Here is a 23,265-nt window from a genome sequence, read left to right on the forward strand (position 1 = left end):
AACAGTGATCAAATGGATTCTATGTAGTAGTCATCAGCTGTCAACATGAAACTTGCAGTTTCCGTAGGCAGAAAAGTCATTGACCTCTCCTGCAAACCATTTCAGTATTGCATTCAAAAGTGAGGTTGTTATCAATGATTGAACTCATGTATTTATGTATATGTCATTTGTCAAGTAATTTGTCAAGTATATTATTATATACTTATTGTCTATGTGTCTTGTAAGCCCATTATGGGCTATGTAAGACACGAAAATAAAAATAAAATAAAATCATATAGCTGACGACAGATTCCACCTCTTGACCCTCAATTTTTTTTTTTTACCTTTATTTACCCAGTGATGTCAAAGTGTGTATGTGGATGTGTGTGCAATGAGTGTAGATGGATGGAATAAAAACCAACTTGAAACTTCATAACAGAGTGGTGTTCCTCCTAGTCTAGTTATACTGAGCATTGACAACAGTGTGGTGTTCCTCCTAGTCTAGTATACTGAGCATGCATTGACAACAGTGTGGTGTTCCTCCTAGTCTAGTATACTGAGCATTGACAACAGTGTGGTGTTCCTCCTAGTCTAGTATACTGAGCATTGACAACAGTGTGGTGTTCCTCCTAGTCTAGTATACTGAGCATTGACAACAGTGTGGTGTTCCTCCTAGTCTAGTATACTGAGCATGCATTGACAACAGTGTGGTGTTCCTCCTAGTCTAGTATACTGAGCATTGACAACAGTGTGGTGTTCCTCCTAGTCTAGTATACTGAGCATTGACAACAGTGTGGTGTTCCTCCTAGTCTAGTTATACTGAGCATTGACAACAGTGTGGTGTTCCTCCTAGTCTAGTATACTGAGCATTGACAACAGTGTGGTGTTCCTCCTAGTCTAGTATACTGAGCATGCATTGACAACAGTGTGGTGTTCCTCCTAGTCTAGTATACTGAGCATTGACAACAGTGTGGTGTTCCTCCTAGTCTAGTATACTGAGCATTGACAACAGTGTGGTGTTCCTCCTACTAGTCTAGACCTCCAAGTGGCTCTTCAACTTTATTGGTTTGAATAAGGATGCATTGATTGATTGATTGATTGAAAATGTTATTAACAGATTGCAGAATGGGTACAATACAGTACGGCTCAATACACACAATTGTTAAGGGGATGCAGACCAGAGAAAGACTTTCGTCTTGTTTACATCAGGGTCCCCCATTTTCAATGCATCATAACATAATATGACACACATGACATACAGATATAGTCAATACTGCTACATCTATACATTTATGACATACCAGATTTACAAATACAGTATTGTTTGTGATACAAAAAGAGTCTAAAAAAGAGAGTATATACATTTGACAAAGAAACTGTACATTGGAGGAGGTTGTGTAGGTTGGGTGGGAAACTACATTGGAGGTGGTTGGGTGGGTGGGGTGGGGGTTGGGTAGGTGGGGTAACTGTACATTGGATTGTCGACGAAACCTTACTTGGTCCCAAGAAGAGGGTCTCAGGCATCACAGAAAGGGCAGTGAAAGTAAATAAAAAAAATAAGTAGAGATGCGTCATGCACCAAGTGCTGCCAGATCTCTACTTATTTTTTTTATTTACTTATACTTATGTTATTGGACATACCACAGACAGTTTATTGTATATAAATGCCTGCTTTTTTTAATTCTGTTAATTGTTGCTTTTTATTCATATGTTGTGGAGCAAACAGAGAGTAAGAATCCCATTGTACTTGTTGTATAATGGGAAATAAAACCATCTGAATCTGAAAACAGGCATCATCTATCAAAGCCCTTTGAATGGTCATGTTAATGTTAATGTCTCTCATATCTGAATCTGCATTCTCATTAAGACACCAACCAATCCAATCTAACTGGAACAACTATTTATTGAACACTGCGTGTCCTTCATGCTATGTGTTTGGCAACTCATCAGTAAACAGATATCCACTTGTGCCACTTATTTGACTGTACGACTTATGTCAATATCATTAGCATTTTCATCAGCACATTTTTCATCTCATTCATCATAACTGCTGCTAAGCTGTATTTTGAGAGAAGGTGGTTTGAAAATAACACATTTGATGTGCAGTTGGTGTCGTCGATGTGCTCTGCATTACATTGTTTATGTTAGAGGAGGCAGACAAACCATCAGTATTGTTTGACAAGTTTGTGACAAGTCTTTGACAAGTTCAGATGTTTTTGAGCAGCTTCGAGCAGTTTGTACAGGTAGGGGGTGCCGTTTTGGCAGTGTCCGTTGGCACCATTGGACTCGGACTCCCACTCCATGCCTAGGCTATATAATATATATATATATATAATGACAGTAAAGTGGGAGAAATTCTTAAAAGTCATCACTTATACATGTAATAAGTACCTGGGGGTCCACATCTCAGAGGACCTGACATGGTCAACACACATAGACACAGTAGTAAAGAAAGCGAAGCAGCGCCTCTACCACCTGAGACAGTTAAGGAAGTTCAGAGTATCGGGGAAGATACTCCAGTCCTTCTACTCAGGAGCTGTAGAGAGCATCTTGACCGGAAACATCACTGCCTGGTATGGGAACAGCACGGCACAGGACAAGAAGGCCCTACAGAGAGTGGTGCGCTCAGCCGAGCGTACCACGGGTATTGCGCTACCTCCCCTGCAGGTTCTATACAACAAGAGGTGCAAATCCAGAGCCTGCAGGATAATGAAAGACCCCCACCACCCCAATAACAGCCTGTTCCAGCTGCTGAGGTCAGGCAGACGCCTGCGAACTCCAGCTACTAGGACGGAGAGGCTTAGGCTAAGCTTCTTCCCCCAGGCCATCAGAGCCTTGAACAATGAACATTGAGAGACACAGAAACTGAACTATCCACACACAAGCACATACACGACACGCACGCTGAGCACGCTCACACTAGCAGCCACTTTAACACTCATGCCGCACACACGCACACTTATGGCCAGAGGAAAGGCCACTTAAAGTAGTATAGCATCAGGAACAGTGTATTGCACTACTAAAGCTACCTAGCATGTCCTATATGCTCTGTAAATACTAATGTACAGATACCGAGATGGCACACCATGTACCTGTTTATTGCACTGTTTTATTGGATTCTATTAATATGTTGTACCACTGTATTTTATTGGATTCTATTATATGTTGTACCACTGTATTGCACATCGTCGCGGGCAAGACCAGCCGCATTTCATTGTATACCTGTATGCCGTGACAATTAAAACTCTTGACTTGACTTGACTTAATAGAATAGAATATAAATACTTTATTCATCCAGAGGGAAATTTGGCAAACTGTATAATGCAATGGAAGGAGCAAATTTCTCACTGTTGAAACACGGCACAAGACTTATGCCAATGCATAACTAGGCCATGGTAAGATATTATGGCACATATGTCCACCAGGGATTAGTGTGTAGTGAATGAATGAATGAAAGAATGAAAACTTTATTTAATAACAGATTGCAGAATGGGTATAATACAGTACGGGGATGCACACCAGAGAAAGACGGTCTTGTTTACATCAGGGTCCCCCATTTTCAATTCATAGTGACATTTATGACATACACAACATACATGACATTTATGGCATAGGGACATACAGGTATATAGTACCATTACATTTGTGACATATAAGATATGCAAATATACAGTACTGTTACCCATAGATCCTAACAGATTATATACATATGATGGGGAGGATACTGTACATTAGGAGGGGGTGGGCGAGTGAGAGGAAAAATATACATACGGTGGTGAGTATATACGGTGGGGAGGAGACTGTACATTAGGAGGGGGTGGGCGGGTGAGAGAAAAAATATACATACTGTGGGGAGAAAATATATACATACGGTGGGGAGGAACTGTCTATTTGGGGGGGGGGGGGGGTGGACCTTTACGGTGGCCAGTTTCGAATTGCAGGGTTGAAAGGGTTAACAGTTGCATCCGAGCAGACCATGGAGGTTGTGTGAACACACAGACTCACAGCCATAGCCCAGTGCACTCACAGGTGCACGGCCTTGGAGATTTGATGTTATTTGTAGTTGAATGGGAAGTGACTGGTGCTTAGAAGACAGGAAAATAAATCACAATACTTTTCATCCTATTTTTTATTTTACTTCAGTAGAACTTGTCAACCATATCTAAAGTAATATACAAATAAACTAGTGACCACTGCCGTCCTCGTTATCCACCGTCAACAGCACCAGTCCTCCCAGGTGGCAAGACTCCTGATTCACTTCCATTCATTTTAAGGACCAAGTTTATATAATACTTCTCAATTTTAAACAAACAATACAGCAATATTATTCTGTGAAATCTTTTTTTTAAGCTAATATTGCCATTTTCTAAATTACGAGTATAGGAACCATTTCTCACTTGAGGTGTAGTTTGACCAACCGTACACTTCTCACGTTGTTTAGAGTCCTTCCAGCAAGGCAACAGGTAACCACTCCACAAACACTCTAGGGAAAGGCAAAGAAAGATACACAGCACGCAGATACCTACAACAAATTGTCCGGATCTGCTTTTATTTTTCAAAAGGTCATAAGTCTGTAAAGACGCATCAAATGCCAAAACAAACACATACCGTCGACTCAGAACCATCTGCTTCATTAAAATCTTAAGCAGTAGTTTGTTTATACTTCAGAAGAGTCAGTAAAGGTGATTTTTAGCACATTTCACAACTACACAGCAACGCTTTGTTGTATTCATACTTACTTACGCATAAAATATACAACTAAAACATAAAACGTTTAGTTTTTTTATTACACAAAATATTTTTCAGCATGTTGCTAAACATGCATGTATATACACGGTACATTTTGCAGAGTAAATTTTACTCAAACGAAGTAAAATGTTACTCGGTTTGAGTAAAATGTACTCTGCAAAATTTACTATAGCATACAGAGGAACGTACTGTAGCAGCCCTAAACAGCATTGTGTGGTATAATCGCACTCAAATAACTTAGTAATCAACATAGCCTTATATTACTCATGGGGAAACGGCAGGTATCTATCCATGCTCCCCTCTCAAATACACACACACACACACACACTTTCTCATCCAATTTACACATAAATTGTAAAACTTACTGGAAAAGTCTATCCACAACCATCCAAGCATGCAGCTTTGTTTTGTTGATTTGTACCTGCAGTGTGGTCCAGCAGGGAGGGATTTGATCTATACAAGGAGATTTTATTTTAACTAGCTAATGTTTGATATATTGGTTGATGTGGATTTCCTCAGATAGCTGGTACATTTGATATTTTAATATAGGCTTCAATAGAACTGGCACCAAAGTCTGAGACCAAGCAGTGCATAGAACGTTGGTATTCTTGACATGAACCTTCCTTCTTTTAGTTTCCTTGCCTGCAGCCAGCCAACACCTGGTGAACCCCAGAACATAAAAATAAAAGTGTCACCTGTGCACACCATTAGAAAATCAGCCACCACTTAACAGGGAAGCTTCTCTCTTTTCTTTTTAAAACTATGGACTATGACAGGAGAACTGAAAACTTAATATAAATCGATAAAGAAGCAAACAAAACCTAGAACCTACACTATTAAAGAACTAAAGGGCATAACCTTGTTCCAAAATAAAGTATTGTAAATAGTGTTTTGAAAGTCTCACCCAGTGAAAAACAATACCCTTTATTTGAGTTGACGTGGTCTACCCGTTTGGTACAGCATTTAACCATATAGAATAACCAGTGCAAGCCAAGCTGAACGGCAGAGTGCCTTGAGCAGAGCACAAAGCATAAATGGGTCATTTTGGCATCATATGTCCATTTACGCTCACGTTCTGCATTAAATTCATTTGAAAAATCAACCCAATTATAGTACGCTCAAAGCTTGAGCTTTAAGATGAGTAATTTAAATACAAACACTTATAGATGGTGCCCAGTCAATACGGTCGCCCTCTCTTAAGTCGATTATTGGTAAGACTAGTCTTAGTCGACCCAAGACTTTGTTATCCATGCAGATTCCAAAAGAGTATTTCTGCATGGCTGCGTGTGGAAAATCACATTCGACAGATCCGCCGATTACATCGATGAATCGTTTAGTCGACAAAATTCCATGACTATTGAAGTTCTCTAGCGGAGGACAGCCTTACCAGTCAGCTCATCGGCTGGGGCTACAGAGTCTGGTCCAATCTAACTCATTACAAACTTGGAGGTGTGGGATAGATACAGGTACATTCCTTTAAAAAAATAAATAAAAGTGAAGCCAAAGCACGATAAGACTAATCCACTCAAGGCACTTCAGGCAGTATTTGAGCAGTAAGATAAACAATACAAATTATAAATCAAAAATATATATTATATATCAAAAAGGTAGTCAGTCAGTAGTGCCAATGCCTGTGTAGGACATACCTTTGTCACATTTGATTATCTTCTCCAATTATAACTCAGAGATACGTCTAGGTGTGAATAAGCCTTCGAAAAGGTGACGGGACACGATGAAATATTAAGACTAGAGTTTGTTTTTTTAGAGACCAGAGAGAAGACGGGAGTTGGACGGGGTGGTGGTTTGAATTCCCGTGCTTTGGTCCGTGCGCTTCTTCATCATCAATCTTCATCGTCATCTTGTAGTTACACATTTGTGGCTCCCGTTGAGAATGTTCTGGGCGGTTGGGCGATCCATTACGATTGTTGTGCAGTTCTACAGCAGCTTCTGGTTGAGAATCTCCCACGTCATTACTTTTCTGAACAGAGGCATGTGACACTAGGGAGGAAGAGGAGGGTGTTCATTATGACATTCATTTTGTGTGTGTATCGTTATAGGTCAGGGGAGGGCATAGGGCGGGCATAGGGCTGACAAGTAACATGGGTGGAGGGCTGTGGGCCCAAAGTGTCTTACTGTAGGTCTTAGTAACATCTTCTCTTCAAATGAAATAAAATCTTGGAACCCAATGAGGGACCAATTTATTTAAAAAAAAAAAACACAAGATACTAAGCACTCAATGAAGAAACCAAATCCCGTTGCCAAAAGAAACATGTCTATAAATAATTAAACTATAGAGCTACACACTATGAATGTATTACATGCTCCATAAGGCCTAACAAAAATAATGGTTTGGTTCCGGTTGTCGACCGACCCTGCCAATTTATTTCATGAGTTAAAAAATATATATATATATATATTTTTTTTTATAAAATCAGATTTTTTTTTAAATAATAATAATAAAGTTTCATACAAATCTTAGTCAAACCTTTAGTGTTATGGATATTAAACATGCTGAAGAGTACATGCATCCATGTTATGAACATTTTAATTAAATAAAGAAATTCCCTATCCATAGTCGCCATGGGAAAAAATAAAATAAAAAATAAAACAAATTCCCTACCTACCCATGGCCTTAACTGACAACCAACAGGAACCAAACAATATTTTTTTGTTATGCCTAATAACTCCCAAAAAGCATTGTCAACTTCAACAGCCCCTTTGATGTGAGCTCCAGGTATTGACAATGACGATGCCACATGTCCCCTAATGGCCACCACAACCCAACATGTAGATAGATAGGCAGTGGGAGTCAGCACATCACCAGGGTTATCAAGTGGGCACCTCCCTTCGTCAAGTTAGGCCAACGACACCTCAGGAAGGGTCTGTAGTTAGTTCCAGCGTGCCAGAAACCTGCCCCCCCCCCCCCATGCTAGCACTCATTGTCCATGATACCCACAGAACCTCCTTGTGTCATTCTGTCCTTATGTCAAAAATATAACTACTAGTCCCGACATCAATATCACACATGAAACAGAACCGGACAAGAAAAGGAACATCTTACCCTTTGTTTACTTTGGCTCCCCAGGGCCCAGCTGACATTATTTCTCCTCAACCAAATCCACTGACTTCCCTTTCAATGCTTCTTCCGACATCCAATTTACTTATTTTTTCGCAAACTCCGCCCACAAGTCCCCAACTCTCCCAATAATGATCAAGTTGATCGTGCTACAAACCCTCAGCATCCTACTTCTAGTGGACAAACCCCAGCTTTCCGTCCTCGCTGTTAAGTTCCAAGTCTTGTTGCCGAGGCCGGAGCAGCCCTGCTCTCGGTGGCAACATGCGTACCTGTCTGAAAGAGAGGGGCCTTCCTCTGGAGATGTAGTCGGCGTATTTACAAGCAAACACTCCACAGTCGCTGCCATTCTTCTGCTGGGGAATCTCCTGCACATAAAAAAGACACAAGGCGAACATTTAGCCTCCTAGTATAACAACACATTCCACCTAGACAACATTTAGCCTCCTAGTATAATAACTAGGGCTGTCAAAATGAATGCTTTAATAAATTTAAATTAATCTCTATAGTTAAAGCATTAAAATAAATTAATCTAGATTAATCTATGGAGTGAAAAATCTTCAATCTTAGCGCCGCGGATATAAGAAAGAGGTCTAGCTGACTCAATGTTGATGGTTTTGTTGAACATTTGTATTTCACAGGAGAGAAACTGTATTCAAAGAAAGATAGTCTTTGAATCTAAATATACTTTCTTTGTGTTGATTTTACATTAATTCCATGATTTTACTCAAGTAAATATCTGTTACAAGATTCGGTCTTATGTAGAAAAATGCTATTTTTAATCTAGATTAATTACAGAAAATTGTGATTAGTTAATTTTTTTTAATCTATTGACAGCACTAATAACACATTCCACCTAGACAACATTTAGCCTCATAGTAACACATTCCACCCAGATAACATTCATATACTTCACTCCACCATCACTTACAGAGGCCCTCATGCTGCCAATGCTCCATTTGGAGACGTCCAGTTCTCTGCCCTTCTTGGCTTTGTGCTCCTCCTTCAAGTACAGTCTGGGAAATAAAATCGACAATTACAATGAAATAACACTCCTATATGCAACCATCAGGAAATGAAAACACGAATAACTCGAGAGCCCCAGTGTTACTAGCAGGGTTACCCTGGTAAACACATGTCGCATGATATATTCAGTACGACAGAGCAATGAAGGAGCTTGGAACGCGTGGTTGACTCACAGCAAGAGACTGCAGACGTCGTCGTGCCTCTGGCCCATTGAGTCGTAAGACTTCACCGAACGCCGTTTGAAATCTATCACCTGGAGGAAGAGAGAGAAAGAATTCAAAAAAGAAAACCGGAGGTCAAGGTGCAGCAACTTGAATGGATAGTTCACCTTTTTAAGAAGCACGGGTTATTGAAATGGTTTCAACCGAGTCTGTTGTCATTTTCACTACCAATTCACATTCGATTAATCACGGCAGTGCCCAGTAAACAAGACACTAAATTTGAGAAGTCGCAGCATTTCAACAACTCCGGGGCGTAAGTGTAAGTTGAAATTAATTTGTTTCAATGTTTCTGAAAAATCATCTGAAGCAACTTCCTAACCCTTTCACTACCACACTACAGAAGGTTAACCCTTTCACTACCACACTACAGACTGCTAACCGTCTGTAGTGTGGTAGTGAAAGGGTTAACAGTTGCATCCAGGGCTTGACATTAACACCTGCCACATGCGGGTAGAATTCGGCTGTGGCGGGTAACTACGCCATTCTACCCACCACAGTGGCCGGTGACTTTTTTTCTATGAAAAAAAAAAAACATAGTAGTCTACAAAAGGCATCGGCAATAATTAAGTCAATACAAGTGATACTACATAATACTACAACTCCCACAACAATTCGGAAAAGTGCATTACAGGCCAGATCCTGGTAGTGGTGCTGTCTCGAGAATAGAGTACTCCTTGTTTTCAGACCGGATGTAAAAAAGATTCATTCAGGCCTACTTTTTCTGTTAGCGTGAAGCTATGCCTTCATCAGATCGCATGGAATACCTTTTGCGACGCCGAATTCAGTATGCAGTAAAGGAATATAGCATCAGCCAATGGACATATCGATCTACCAGATGGCGATCAATAACTGAGAAATCCTTTTTGGGATCCAACCGGCCACAGGTAAGAACGATTTCACGTAGATTTCATGCTCAGGCCTGGTTAGCATTAGCCAACCAGGCGATCAGTGTATGATGCTACAATAACGAATGCCATTATTGGTAATCAATAATGAGAAACATCGTCCCCTGCCCCGCCCCCCCCCCCCCCCCCTTTCATGCATTCATGGTGGAACATGATACCGATCATATGCATTTTGATTTTAAACATATTCATCACGCTATAAAATGGGAACGTATTGATGAAAAAAATTATTTAGTGTGGTGATTTTTGGCTGGTGAAAATGCTGAGTGGCTAGTGAGCCAAAAAGTTAATGTCAAGCCCTGGTTGCATCCGAGCAGACCATGGAGGTTGTGTGAACACACTGACTCACAGCCATAGCCCAGTGCACTCCCAGGTGCAGGGGGACCAGCACCACGTCGTACAGGAAGAGGTCCACGGCCTTGGTCCAGCGCTTCACCGCTCCATGGCCTCCCGACTGCCCGCCTCCCCCGCCATGCAGCTTGGGGAAGAAGAAGGTGCTGAAAGAGTAGACCCTCAGCCCGGCCGCCTGGCCAGCGCTCCTCTCTGTGACCAGGGACAGGTAGAAGTTGATCACCTAGAGGCGAGAAGAGAAGAGAGCCAAAGTGAGAAGAGGGCCAAAGGAAGAAACTAGGCGTCTAGACCAGCGGCTCAAACTACGGGTCGCAACCCAAAGCGGGGTCGTGGGTAGGGTAAGTGACAGTGCATTGGCAAGTAAAAAAAATATATATTTCTTTTTAATGTTCTGGTAACATATATTGGCTAAATATGCCTCGTTTTATAAATGTGTATTGATGACGGTGCTGTAATAAAATGTTCTAATAAATATGCATGATCAAGTTCAACGTGTGCTTTTATTTCGATATTCCTTAATTCCATGTTTAAATTACGCAATACATTAAGTGTGGGGTCGCCAAAAAAAAATCCTAAATTAAATGGGGTCGTGATATAAAAGAGTTTGAGAACCCCTGGTCTTGAGAGATAACGCATTGATCCCTAGATGAAATTAGGTTTTCACATGCCAGCAACAGTAAAGATAAGAGATAAGACATTTAAGTTCTTATTCTAAAATCAACAGTGGGTGCTAGGTTATGTGCAGAACCCGCACACTGCAGTATATTCTAGACTTCTTAAATGAGGCAATGTTTTGACCCGACGATAGGGCGCCAACTAACAATTATAATTTTGATAATGCTACATTTTATGCAGAAAACCAAACGTTATTCTTCGTCTTGTGCAGCAACCTTTCAAAACAACATGCAAAATGATGGTTATAAAACAAAAAGCAAAACATAAATGTATGCTATACATCAATATATATACATATTTATACATTTATTTATTTATTTTAAATCTTCAGTTTGAAAAGCAGATGAACGGTTTAGATAATAAAAGAACATAAAACATAAACTAAGTATTAACAGGCTTTGCTATACATCAAATGGCTTCAACAAGGCCATTGAGGCCATGGAGGCGCAGCATAACATAGACTCAACTAATCGATTAGTTGTCAATTAGTCATTGTAGCCCTACCTGACAAAGATCCATCATGGAACGAAGTCTAAATTATACCTTGTGTGTGTGTTTTACCTTCAAATTAAGTTATCCTTCCGTCTACAGATATGAAATGCACAACATACATCTATCATTATATTCAGAACACATACTGTAGTATTCTAGTACTAACGGAACGTAAACCAAATGCGTTCACATTGTTATAGGATTCTATCACATTTTCATAACAATAGCACCCTGCGCCGTTTTCATTGGGGTTTCTTACAAATTAACGATGCTCTATGTTGTCCTTTATATGCCAATTATCATTAGAATCTTAAATTGTACCATATGTCCCCCTTTAGACAACATATGTAACGCTACCAGCGCACTTTTGGTAAGATAATTAGTTGACCATTCGCAGTCGCTATACCGAGGTCGCAGTATTAGTTTACCGCTGTTCAGATCACGTCGAAGAATATAGACACATCCCTGTGACCTGCGACCTGTGCTAAGGATCTTGGGAAATGCAGTGTTGTAGTTTTCAACATTTTCACCTTTTAATTTTAAACCAATGCTGCCATCTACTGACAACATAAAATGTTGTCTAATCGTCACCTTGAGAGCCACTTCCGTATACAGCGTATACGTATACCCAAACCCATTCTAGAGATTCCCACTTTTTACTGGGAGTGGGGCGTGGCCGTATTTGGTCCCAGACAATAAGAGTGACTGCAATTGGTCACCGTGACGTTAAATAAACTCTTGGTTTGTACCTCGTCGTTGAGCCAGCTGCTCTCCTGCAGTGTGGCCAGGTCTCTCTGTGTGATCCGCAGTTTAAAAGCAGCGCTGAGGACCAGGTTTGGATCTCTCTGGGCCAGAGCACGACCCACCTCTGCAGCCATGTCCTACACACACACAAAAAGTGAATACATAACCAAAACAGAACATTGAACCTATAGACTAGGGATGTCCCGATCACATTTTTTTGCTCCCGATCCGGATCATGTGATTTTGAGTATCTACCGATACCGATCTTTTCCGATCCGATAAAAAAAAATTACATTTTATTTTTTTTGAAATCCCAATTTCTCACATTACATTCACCCTGAATGTTGACGTTATCCAGGTGAAAAGTTAACTTCATTCAAGCGAGGCATTGCAATCCTTGACATAAATCATTTGATGATTAATTAAATCAAAGGAAATGCGTTTTGGTCTGAGACTGTAGCTGGTCTGCCGTTCTGCAGCTGGATACTATTGGTTTGTTTTGGCTAAATTCTTCTGCTCTGTGTGACAATAAACTCACTGTTTTTAACTCACTGCCCAAGGGTTGACGCCCATAAAAGGTCCTGAACACAGCAAAATAGAAAGAAAGAAAACACAGGCAAAGAGAGGGGTCTCACTTGTAGTGAGTCTTAATTTTCTTTTTTGGGAGGGGGCATTTGATAATTATACCTTTAATAAGGAAGACGGATACAATTAAGTAATAATAGTCAGGGTCTAGCTTATTATGGTTTGGTTAGCGGTCTCACTTTTAGGAACCATCCTAATGTTTCTCCACAAATCCAAAAGTTAACGAGACCTATTGGCTATAGGAGATCATCACAGGTGTGATTATCATGATGCCTCACTTTAAAAACCAATGTCAAGAAGGATGATGACCGCCATTTTTCCAAAGACTCCCTGATATTATAAATACATCACTTCTATTAGACTAACTTATGTATGAGAGAAGGGTTTTTAAATGACAGCGGATCAAGTAGTTTTCTTCAACATAACAGAAATCCATGATTGTGACAGAAAACATTAAAGCATGTACCGAGCACACATTGTGTTTATGACAACATTTTTATCTCACCTTAGTCAGCCTAGGTAATTCCTCATCGCTGTGGCGTGTGTGGGTTGTGTGCGTAGAGTGCGGTTCGGTCTGTGTCTTTACAGGCTTCTCTCTGTCCACTAGATTGAGGCGAGTAGCTACTTCTGTAGACAGGTCCACATCTGACACCTGCTTTTGCTAAAGAAAAGAAAAGAAAAAACAGAATCTTGATGTATATTTAACGTTATGTAAAAAAGAACTGACATGATGCCATATTTGTTTCCATTTCTGTAATGTTAGTTGATCGATTTGGTTGATTCATTTTCTGTAAATACATTTTATTCATTATTACACTTAACAAAAGGTGTTTCAACAGCCTTTTCTAGTCATTTTGGTTCCATTTTTCTAATTGTTTTGGGTAAGCTCGTTATGTTACTCCCCATATTCCCCTGGATATTAAACAAGGGTAGCGTGTAGCTTAGCATGTGTGACGGACATGACAGACCGAGTGTGTGAGATCCCTACCGCTGTACATCTGGCATGTGGCGCCTCCTCTGAAGTTCCAGTCAGTGTCTTGGTGAAACACACATCTGTCCTCCTGGTAGAAACATCGGAAACACAACTTACAACCATGATCGGAAACACAAACACAAATCGCACACACACACAAATCCAGCGACCGAACCGACCAACCTGTTTTTGGCTTGTTGCTTGGTCGCAGATGCATCTCTCCACATATACATAGTTGGTGTCGCTGGAAAAGATGGACAGAGGTCATTTACATTTACATTTTGCTGACACTTTTATATCCAAAGCAACTCAACTTACAAGTTCTGTACGACAAGTCAGCAGGAAGGGTACAACTCTTTCAGCTGAGTAACAATGTTCATCAAGGTCATTAGCCCGGGACGGTTGAAACACATTAATCATTTGGTTGAGTGGATTGGACATAACATTAAAGCGACAAGTGTCTTTTTTATTTTCCATTAATCAAATCAAGTTCTAGAATGTGTACAGAACAATTGAGACCACCTGCGATTCAACACAGCACTCTAGCCTCAAATGGTCTGGTGAGACACAACACTAACCGTGCTTTAATGGTCTGGTGAGACACAACACTAACTGTACTTTAATGGTCTGGTGAGACACGACAACACTAACTGTACTTTAATGGTCTGGTGACACAACACTAACTGTGCTTTAATGGTCTGGTGACACACACCACTAACTGTACTTAGCAGCGAAGGAGAGTGCCTTGTTGAAGCACCTCTCAATTTGCTCTCTACATGCTCCAGAAATGTATTAATAATTAATAGAAAATGTATTCTAGTGTAATGGGCTTCATCTGGGGACATCACTCAGTCCAGAGATGAGGACCATCTTTCTGAGTAGAGAAATAGTGAATAAGGAGAGATTGAGGCTATAAGACTACATTGATTGGGTTGTACAGTTGGTAGGCAGTTTAAGAGCTCACAGAGTCCACTGTATGTCTCATTAGTAAAAAAAAAAGTACCACTTCAAGAACTGAAATTATAAAAATAATAACAGTATTATAATTATATGTTCATAATTCATAGGCTGTGTGAATGTTATGAGTACAAGTGATGCTGATTGTCACCATTCATTTCCAGGTAAGGAAAAAACTACCAACAGCAACATATCAATCTGTAAATGGACTGCATTTATATAGCACTTTTATCCAAAGCACTTTACAACTTATGGCTCACATTCACCCATTCACTCACACACACACGACAGCGGAGGCAACCATGCAAGGTGCCGACCTGCTCATCGGGAGCAATTAGGGGTTAAGCGTCTTGCTCAAGGACCGCTCTACCTCCTGTCGCCACTGTCGCACACATAAAAGGTCTACAGAGGTCTCTACCTGTAATGGGTCCCATCTTTCTGGGGACATACTCCGAGGCTCTTCCAAAGGCAGCAGTCTGTGCACTCTGTGCAAGTGACACACTAGTAGGGAAAATAACAAAAAAAGAAATGACTGTTAAATGGACATCTTAGCTTGAAATAATGAGACAATTGATTTCCCATCAACAGTGACTGCACAGAGTGTTTGTGGTCGTAATATTCATAGACGATTTTGCTTGGCATATGGGTAAAATATTGATGGGGGGGGGGGGGGGGGGGGGTTCTGGGAACAACAGAACTGTTTAGCCATCCTGATGCGTCATGGGCAAAACAAAAAAACACAAGTGAAGGGAGGTGCCCATTTGATAACCCTGGTGATATGCTGCTCTCACCTCCTGGTCATATGCTGCTCTCACTGCCTGGTGATATGTTGCCCTCACCGCCTGGTCATATGCTGCTCTCACCTCCTGGTCATATGCTGCTCTCACCGCCTGGTCATATGCTGCTCTCACCGCCTGGTCATATGCTGCTCTCACCGCCTGGTCATATGCTGCTCTCACCGCCTGGTCATATGCTGCTCTCACCGCCTGGTCATATGCTGCTCTCACCGCCTGGTGATATGCTGCTCTCACCGCCTGGTCATATGTTGCTCTCACCGCCTGGTCATATGCTGCCCTCACCGCCTGGTCATATGTTGCTCTCACCGCCTGGTGATATGCTGCTCTCACCGCCTGGTGATATGCTGCTCTCACCGCCTGGTCATATGTTGCTCTCACCGCCTGGTCATATGCTGCTCTCACCGCCTGGTGATATGCTGCTCTCACCGCCTGGTGATATGCTGCTCTCACCGCCTGGTGATATGCTGCTTTCACTGCCTGGTGATATGCTGCTCTCACTGCCTGGTGATATGTTGCTCTCACCTCCTGGTCATATGCTGCTCTCACCTCCTGGTCATATGCTGCTCTCACTGCCTGGTGATATGTTGCTCTCACCGCCTGTTGCTATGCTGCTCTTACTGGTTGGTGAGACTCTCTGACTTCTACTTTTTATGATGTTCTCTCTTTCTTACATAGTACCGTATATTTCTTACATAGTACCGTATATTTGTATGTCTCTAAATGTCTTGATGCATTTAAAATGGAGGACCCTTATGTAAACAAGACGAAAGACTTTTTCTGGTCTTCATCCTCTTAGCAGTTGTTTGTATCGAGCTGTACTGTACCCATTCTGCAATCTGTTAATAAAGTTTTCAATAAATCAATCAAATGGTGATATGCTGCTCTCACCGCCTATCTACACATTTGATTTGAGGAGTCCTTTTAACGGTGTCAACGGTGTTTATGTGGTCAAGTTGAAACCATCTACAGGTCATACTCACTCCTGTGGTTTTGTTCTGTGGAATTTCCTTTCAAGGCCTTTTGTTAACACCTCCCCTCCCCCATGTATCCCCCTTTCCCCGCCCCGCACCTGGTCATCCCTCCCCCGCCCCCTTTTCTCCCAGAAAGCTTAAAAGGACATTCCCACAGAATGGAGGGGGGTGCTTGACCCAGTCTCCTGGCCAGAGAAAGTAAAGTCCTCTACTGAACTCCGAACCTAAATTTTATTTGATTAGCCATGTTTTAACAAATTTGTATTTAATAAAAATGTGTATCAAGCATAAAGATTTGAACACACACATAATTAACACTTTGACTGCCGGGACACGTCTTTAGACGTCTTTGCTGGCCATGCTAAAGTTGCCGGGGGACGCTGTACGTCGTCCTTATATCAATATTTCAAAAATCTGCGATCGGATTCATATTCCCCCTCCGCTGGCCTGAGATCCACCAGCAGGACCCACTGAGCTCTCTGGCGGTTCAGGAGCGCCATCTGGTGGCCGATCGGCGCAACCGCTTAACAGGAAGCGCAGTAGAGGTTTTGCTGGTCGGCCATATTACTTCCGGGCACTCGGTATAGGTTCCGGCACTCTAGCTCGTCACACTACATAGCGATCGATTGCCAATAACTCGATAAACAACATGATTTGGACGTATATACCATTATACAAGCTGGAGATGGACTGGGTAATAATATATCCCATAATGATAAAATTTCTACTCGACGATGATCGCCCAACGGCGCGCGGAGACTGGGGTGAGTTTCAGCGTGTAACGTTACCATCTTCGATACTAACTGCTTTTATCAACATTTGACCCACATTAGATGATTGGTATAACGCTGCCCACGGAATTATAAACGCCCCCTCGCCCATCCGGTCAACATCAGATGACGTGTAGTAACTTCTAGAAGTACGTCTAGTTGGAATTTTTTATATCGCGCTGATTGCCATCAAACTGTATTTCATCATCAATATAATGCATTTGGGGCTATATATCACGTTCTGGAGAAAGCTGCAGAAAGAGATGAAAACATACTTATACATTAGACCATACTTTACTATGAATATGTGAATGAAAAAGTTTAACGTTGCTACACAATGAACAATACATATAGGACTTTGAATGGGCCCTAATAATGGCAATGTAGCAATAGAATTTAAAAAGTTATAGCCCTGCAAAGAAGGGGACTTTCTCCATAGACAAATAGCGCTGGCAATCTATGGTATATCATTAATTTAACCCAAGGCAACCAAAGTGTTAACCTATCCGGTTTCACCATTCATCATCATCTTCGTTTTACGTCCCTATTTTCCCACTACAGTGAGGTTTGGACGGGGCGATGACTCCAAGTTTCAAGTTTCTTTATTAGTTGACATGCAAAAATACAGAATACCTTCACATGGAATGCTTTTTTCTGTTATGCTCCTATGAGGATGAGGATCGTAGGACGCTTGGATCATACACATACAGCTCATTACAGTAATATTCCACAATTATTACATTTTAGATAGTAATAATGGTACAGAGCCTTGAGACATATGCGTATTCACCACCGCAAACAGACTGGCAGCCGTCATAGGCAGCGCCATGTACGGAAGGAGGGGGGAGTGGATTGGGGTTGTTACAGGGCTGGATGAGACAGTCTTAGGCTCCCCCCTCCAGCGTGCGTACTAGTCGGCTGCCGTCACCATCGTGGGAGTGGCGCCGGGCGTACACTCGGGAGGGGGGATTGGGTAGGGATTGGGGGTGGGGGAAGCCGCTTGCCACTCTTATCTCCCAGAAGGCCTTCGACTCCAGCAGCTCATGGTTCGACCTTGGTCCAGGAATTTGTTTTGTCTGACTGACTGGCACATTTATCCCAGCCACGTCACTTTAAATTTGATTTGAATAGAGTGAAATATAACTCTATTGATTTGAGTGGAGTGAGTTTTAACAACTCCGTCCAAATGACTGAATGTATTATTAGTCCAAGTGTCCAAGTGTCTTAATCAGTTCATTTGGTAGGTCCTGTGCGCGGTAAACAGATCAAAATCTTCTTATTGCAGTCCAAAAGCTTCGATAATCCAAAAATGACCACGTCTTCAAGTTGGTAGCCCGATTATGATGTCCCAATAGGCAGAGAGGGTTAGCCTTATTCTGCTTCTTGAAGAAAATATGCAATCCACTTATTAGATCCATTTAGAGTTGATTTGAGTATAGTCCGGCAACCGGCACGAAGCAGAGCATAGCAGCGTCGGGCTCCATGGAGCAGTAGAGGCGGCGGTAGGAACGGCCTGAGGAGCCTGGGGAGAGGAGAGAAATGCAACTGTCTCTGGGAAGGGCTGGGGCCACTCCACGCCACTGGGCACGGTTTTGTGCCATGTCTTCATGCATCTCCAGATCGCTCATATCACTTTCCACACATCCCCTCCACGTCTGCTTCGGTCTCCCTCTCGGCCTCCGCCCATCCACAATCATCTCCTCCACCCCTCTCAACATCCGCCCCCCCCACCGTTCTTCTATGTCCAAACCACCTGAGATGTCCATATCTCACCTCTCCACCACAGTTCCATTTAGAATGTTTATGTTGTCAAAGTTGAAACCATCTACAGATCATACTCACTCCTGTGGTTTTGTTCGGTTGAAAGGGAGCGGTTGGCCCTTGCTGTATTTCTCCGTCACCATCTCCAGCAGCCTACGGTAATGCTCTTTATCGTTCTCCTTTATGGCCTGGAGACAGAAGACATTCACATGACTGGTTTGTCTTCACCCTCCACTACAGCCACAGGGTGATTCAAGAGATTTATTTGTCACGTACATACACAAGACATGTAGTGAAATGAAGGCGGCCATGCCCGCCTCGATTGTGCAAAAATACAAATAATAAGATAAATAATAAAATAGACATGCTAAAAAGTAATAAGAATAAAATACAATACAATGCTAAGCTTAGGAATTAAGGTAAAGTACTATACCGGTATACAATAATTATATGTGTGAGAGAGTGCAAGTGAGGATGTGTGTGTGTTCGTGTGGGCGGAGAGATCAGTGTTCAGTGTTCTGATGGCCTGGGGGAAGAAGCCGAGTCTGAGGGGGCTTTCTCACTAGCCATCCGGGGTCGAATCAGAGCACGATTGTACCAAAATAAGTGTGATGAGAACGCTCCCCCAGTCACCGGGGGCGCTGATTCGCTCCAAGACGGGACCGCTTGAAAAGGTGGTTTCGGGTGCGAACCAGTGTCCCCGACAACGGAACGGAGCGTGGTGTGCAAGCAAACCTGTAATGCTTTCATGCTTGCTTGAATTTTGGGCAGATAAAAACATACAGCAACAACTGGACAATACCCACAAAAACTACGATATTTATGGGCAATTTGGAGAGTTCAGACCTCAACCAAATAAGCATGTTGAGCCTCACGGCTCAGTGGGTCGATGAAAACTTCGAGATGAAGAGAGCCGCGTTACATGCCGAAGACTTCCCTGGCTCGCATACAGTTAGGCCTGGCAATTCTTTAGCCATTGCTATGTCTATACATTGGTTTCTTGTTCGAATGCATTTATTTTCTATAGACTGGTGTATTTAGCTTCCACGAAAAATGGAGCCTCTAATAACAATTATTGCCCAAAACGTAAAAGACGCTATAAAAGATAAGCTAAAACACGTACAACGCCACTTATACGTTATTCTGAGATGATAATTCATCTGTATCTGGATAACCAATGCACGGATTTAGTCAGGGCAGGTAGCGTTATTTCTGGGAAATTGATATCTATAGACTGGTGTATTTTTCGGCTCCAATAATAATTATTGCTCAAGAGTCTCTAGCAATAATAATAATTTGAGCCTCCATTTTTCATGGACGAAAAATACACCAGTCTATAGATATCAATTTCCACAAAATAACGCTACCTGCCGCGACAAAATCCATTCATTGGTTATCCAGATACAGATGAATTATCATCTCAGAATAACACGTAAAAGACGAACGCCACAAACGCAACATCCAATTTGGCTTTTCTCCAGCGCGACCAGCACATCTTTCATTGGATTGGCATGTCTAATAATGCCGTTATTAGAAAATGTGCGTGCATGGGTACAACAGATCAATAAACAATTTTTTTTTTTTTTACGTTAATTAATTTATCCACTCTGGTTGGATGGTGTATTGTACTTGTGCTGTATAATGACAATACATTTGAATCGAATCTAATTTTGAAATTGCTACCTGTTGAGTGGATCAGCATGGTGCAATGCAATCACCTCCGAAGTCGTCTGCCACTGTCGTGTCCATAGGCAGCGTAGCGATTTCAAAATGAGATTCGATTCAAATGTATTAAAAAAAAATATATGTTGGAACCAATAGTGATTTGAACCTGTGACCATAGGATCCACAGCCAGTGGACTAACAAGTTGAGCTAATCAGTCGGATGTTAAAACGGAGTGACTAATCCATCATTTACACTTGTGCCAATTGCGTTTGTCCCAAATGTTTAGTATTGGCATTAATAAATCCGATGTCATGCTAATATGTCATGTTCTACAGTAGGACTTACTAATATGATACCCATTAAAACAGTCATTTGAATAATAGAAGCCTACTTTGCTGGAATGATTCATTTCAAAGTGCGTGTGTGCTTTTGTGTGCGCGCTCGCGCGTTGAGGCTCGCTATGTTTACCTCCACCTGACTAACGCCCCCCGTTGATGACGGAGATGGTGGAATGTTGGTTCTGCTTAAATGGGTGTAAACGCGGGCTGGTTAGCCAGACAGCACCAAGGTTCAGAGGGTTCAGAACGGAGCTGGAGCTTGAACCGGAGCGCGGGCGGTCTAAAAGGGTTAAGTCATGTGTGTACAGAGAATACAGCAGGGGGCTGAGGACACAGCCCTGGGGGGACCCGATGCTCAGGGTGATTGAGTTGGAGGTGTGTCCACCCACCATGACCGCCTGGGGCCTGTCGGTCAGAAAGTCCAGCATCCAGGCGCTCAGGGTAGAGTTCAGACCCAGATCTATCAACTTGTCAGCCAGTCTGGTAGGGACTATGGTATTGAAAGCTGAACTATAGTCCATGAACAGCAATCTCACATAGCCCCCCTTCTGACTGTCAAGGTGAGAAAGGGTGTTGTGCAGTACCTGGGAGACCACATCGTCAGTGGACCGGTTTGTCCTGTAAGCAAACTGCAATGGGTCCATGGTACTAGTAGGCCGTGAGCCAGTAGGGTTGGTCGTTACCATCTTGGGGGACTAACTTTCATAGTGATTTTTGGGAAGGTATACACCCCTGCTGCTAGAAGATATGTGATAGCAATGCAGCAGTTGCCTCCAAATGTGTGCTATCACAGCTTTTATAACACTACCAAGCATATCTTTCAGGCCTCCTGTCCGAAATTACATGCCCCAAATTAATCATGATAGCTCCTGAACCATAAGGCCTATAAGCATGTTTCTGGTCTCCTTTGATAGGTAAAAAGCTAGGACATATGAATCCAGTGTAAGTAAACCCACATCTATTACCATTCCAGAGTAAATGGAGATACAATGAAGGAAAACATCATATTTTTACCCTCGCCTGGTACATAATCTTAATTTAAAAGGCAATATGACCATTATAACCAATAACCCATGGATAATAATGCAACTGAATGTGTTCTCCTACTCCTTGACTACAAATCTAACTCTGGATGTGATGAAAATACACTAAAAATACAACATTTATGATACCGTTTAAAAAGGTATACTCAGATGATGTAAATGTTTTGGCCATGGTTACCGTTTACATGTTGACTGTTTGCTGGTAATTTTACTCCAAAACACTATTTATTTCAATACTGCCATGTTACAAAAACATAAATCTCCCCAAAACATTGAAATCGTAATAAAAAACAATGACTATTGATCAATATGCATATTCAACATTCATATAGGGCCACATAGTGTTATGCCATGTGACCTATCAATGTTTTCAGCCCAGTTAGACCTATACAATGATATAATGCTTATTGGTTTTCAGAAAAATATTAGTTTATTTTGGAAAGTACAGACAGTTCTTAGTCTCTATCCGTGGCGCTGTTGGTGGCTCAATTGGTTTACTGTTAATAACCTAGTAATCATAATAATTGTCCAAGTCTTCCATGTCTTCCACATCTTCATCAGAACTTTCCACACTATCTGAGGTGGATGCCTGGTTCTCACAGTCTGCCAGTCTACACATGTCAGTGCACCTGAGGCCATTTGCAACACATACATCTTGGGAGTGAACATTTCTTTGGACAGTTACAGGCCAGTAGATCCAGGACGGCATCGGGTGCTGGCTGGCCTTCCATCCAGTCCACCACCAACTGTTCAGCTTCCTCTTCTCTCTCCATCTTCCAGCCTCTGCCAACAGGGCGTGGCACTTGTGGGTCCTTCTCCAAACATCTTCTCCATATACCAGCCTGGTAGTTGGCTCTCTGTGCATGTTTTGTTAAGCAGTCCTTGCATGGTGGGAGTTGATGACTTTCAAGTTCACCTTTTTTGGCACAGAAAGGGTGATATCTGAGCTCATTGACATTGGTGGTTGATGCTTTTGGGGCATACAGGAGACATGTAAATGCTTCTAGTTTGTCCATCAGCTCTGGGGAGAGATCCCATTCCTGACCGAACTCTGAGAATATGTCCTGATTTTGCCTGTTGCTGGTCAGAATTTTTAGGGCACTTAATTGTCTTCCCTTTGCCTGCAAAAGCACTTACAGTGTCACATCCTGCATGCAACCCGATGAGAGCCCTACACACCTCTACGCCA

At 42.0% G+C, this 23,265-nt stretch overlaps 1 protein-coding gene across 1 annotated transcript in view; it reads right to left on the reverse strand.

Annotated features, from left to right (window-relative positions):
* Positions 1-4,300: 4,300 nt before the first annotated feature.
* senp2 (SUMO specific peptidase 2) overlaps positions 4,301-23,265 on the reverse strand; it is a 38,862-nt gene continuing 19,897 nt past the window's right edge. Inside the window, exons 7-17 of the mRNA XM_084309426.1 lie at positions 19,111-19,217; positions 15,149-15,231; positions 13,957-14,017; positions 13,789-13,861; positions 13,306-13,461; positions 12,221-12,352; positions 10,303-10,527; positions 9,001-9,080; positions 8,733-8,817; positions 8,074-8,169; positions 4,301-6,726 (exon numbers count right to left, since the gene is read on the reverse strand). Coding sequence (XP_084165552.1) covers positions 6,664-6,726; positions 8,074-8,169; positions 8,733-8,817; positions 9,001-9,080; positions 10,303-10,527; positions 12,221-12,352; positions 13,306-13,461; positions 13,789-13,861; positions 13,957-14,017; positions 15,149-15,231; positions 19,111-19,217 — 1,161 coding nt within the window. The 3' untranslated portion in view covers positions 4,301-6,663. The remainder of the gene's footprint in view (positions 6,727-8,073; positions 8,170-8,732; positions 8,818-9,000; positions 9,081-10,302; positions 10,528-12,220; positions 12,353-13,305; positions 13,462-13,788; positions 13,862-13,956; positions 14,018-15,148; positions 15,232-19,110; positions 19,218-23,265) is intronic.

The sequence above is a fragment of the Notolepis coatsorum genome, assembly GCF_963971535.1.
Source record: "Notolepis coatsorum genome assembly, chromosome: 3".
Classification (NCBI taxonomy): Eukaryota; Metazoa; Chordata; class Actinopteri; order Aulopiformes; family Paralepididae; genus Notolepis; species Notolepis coatsorum.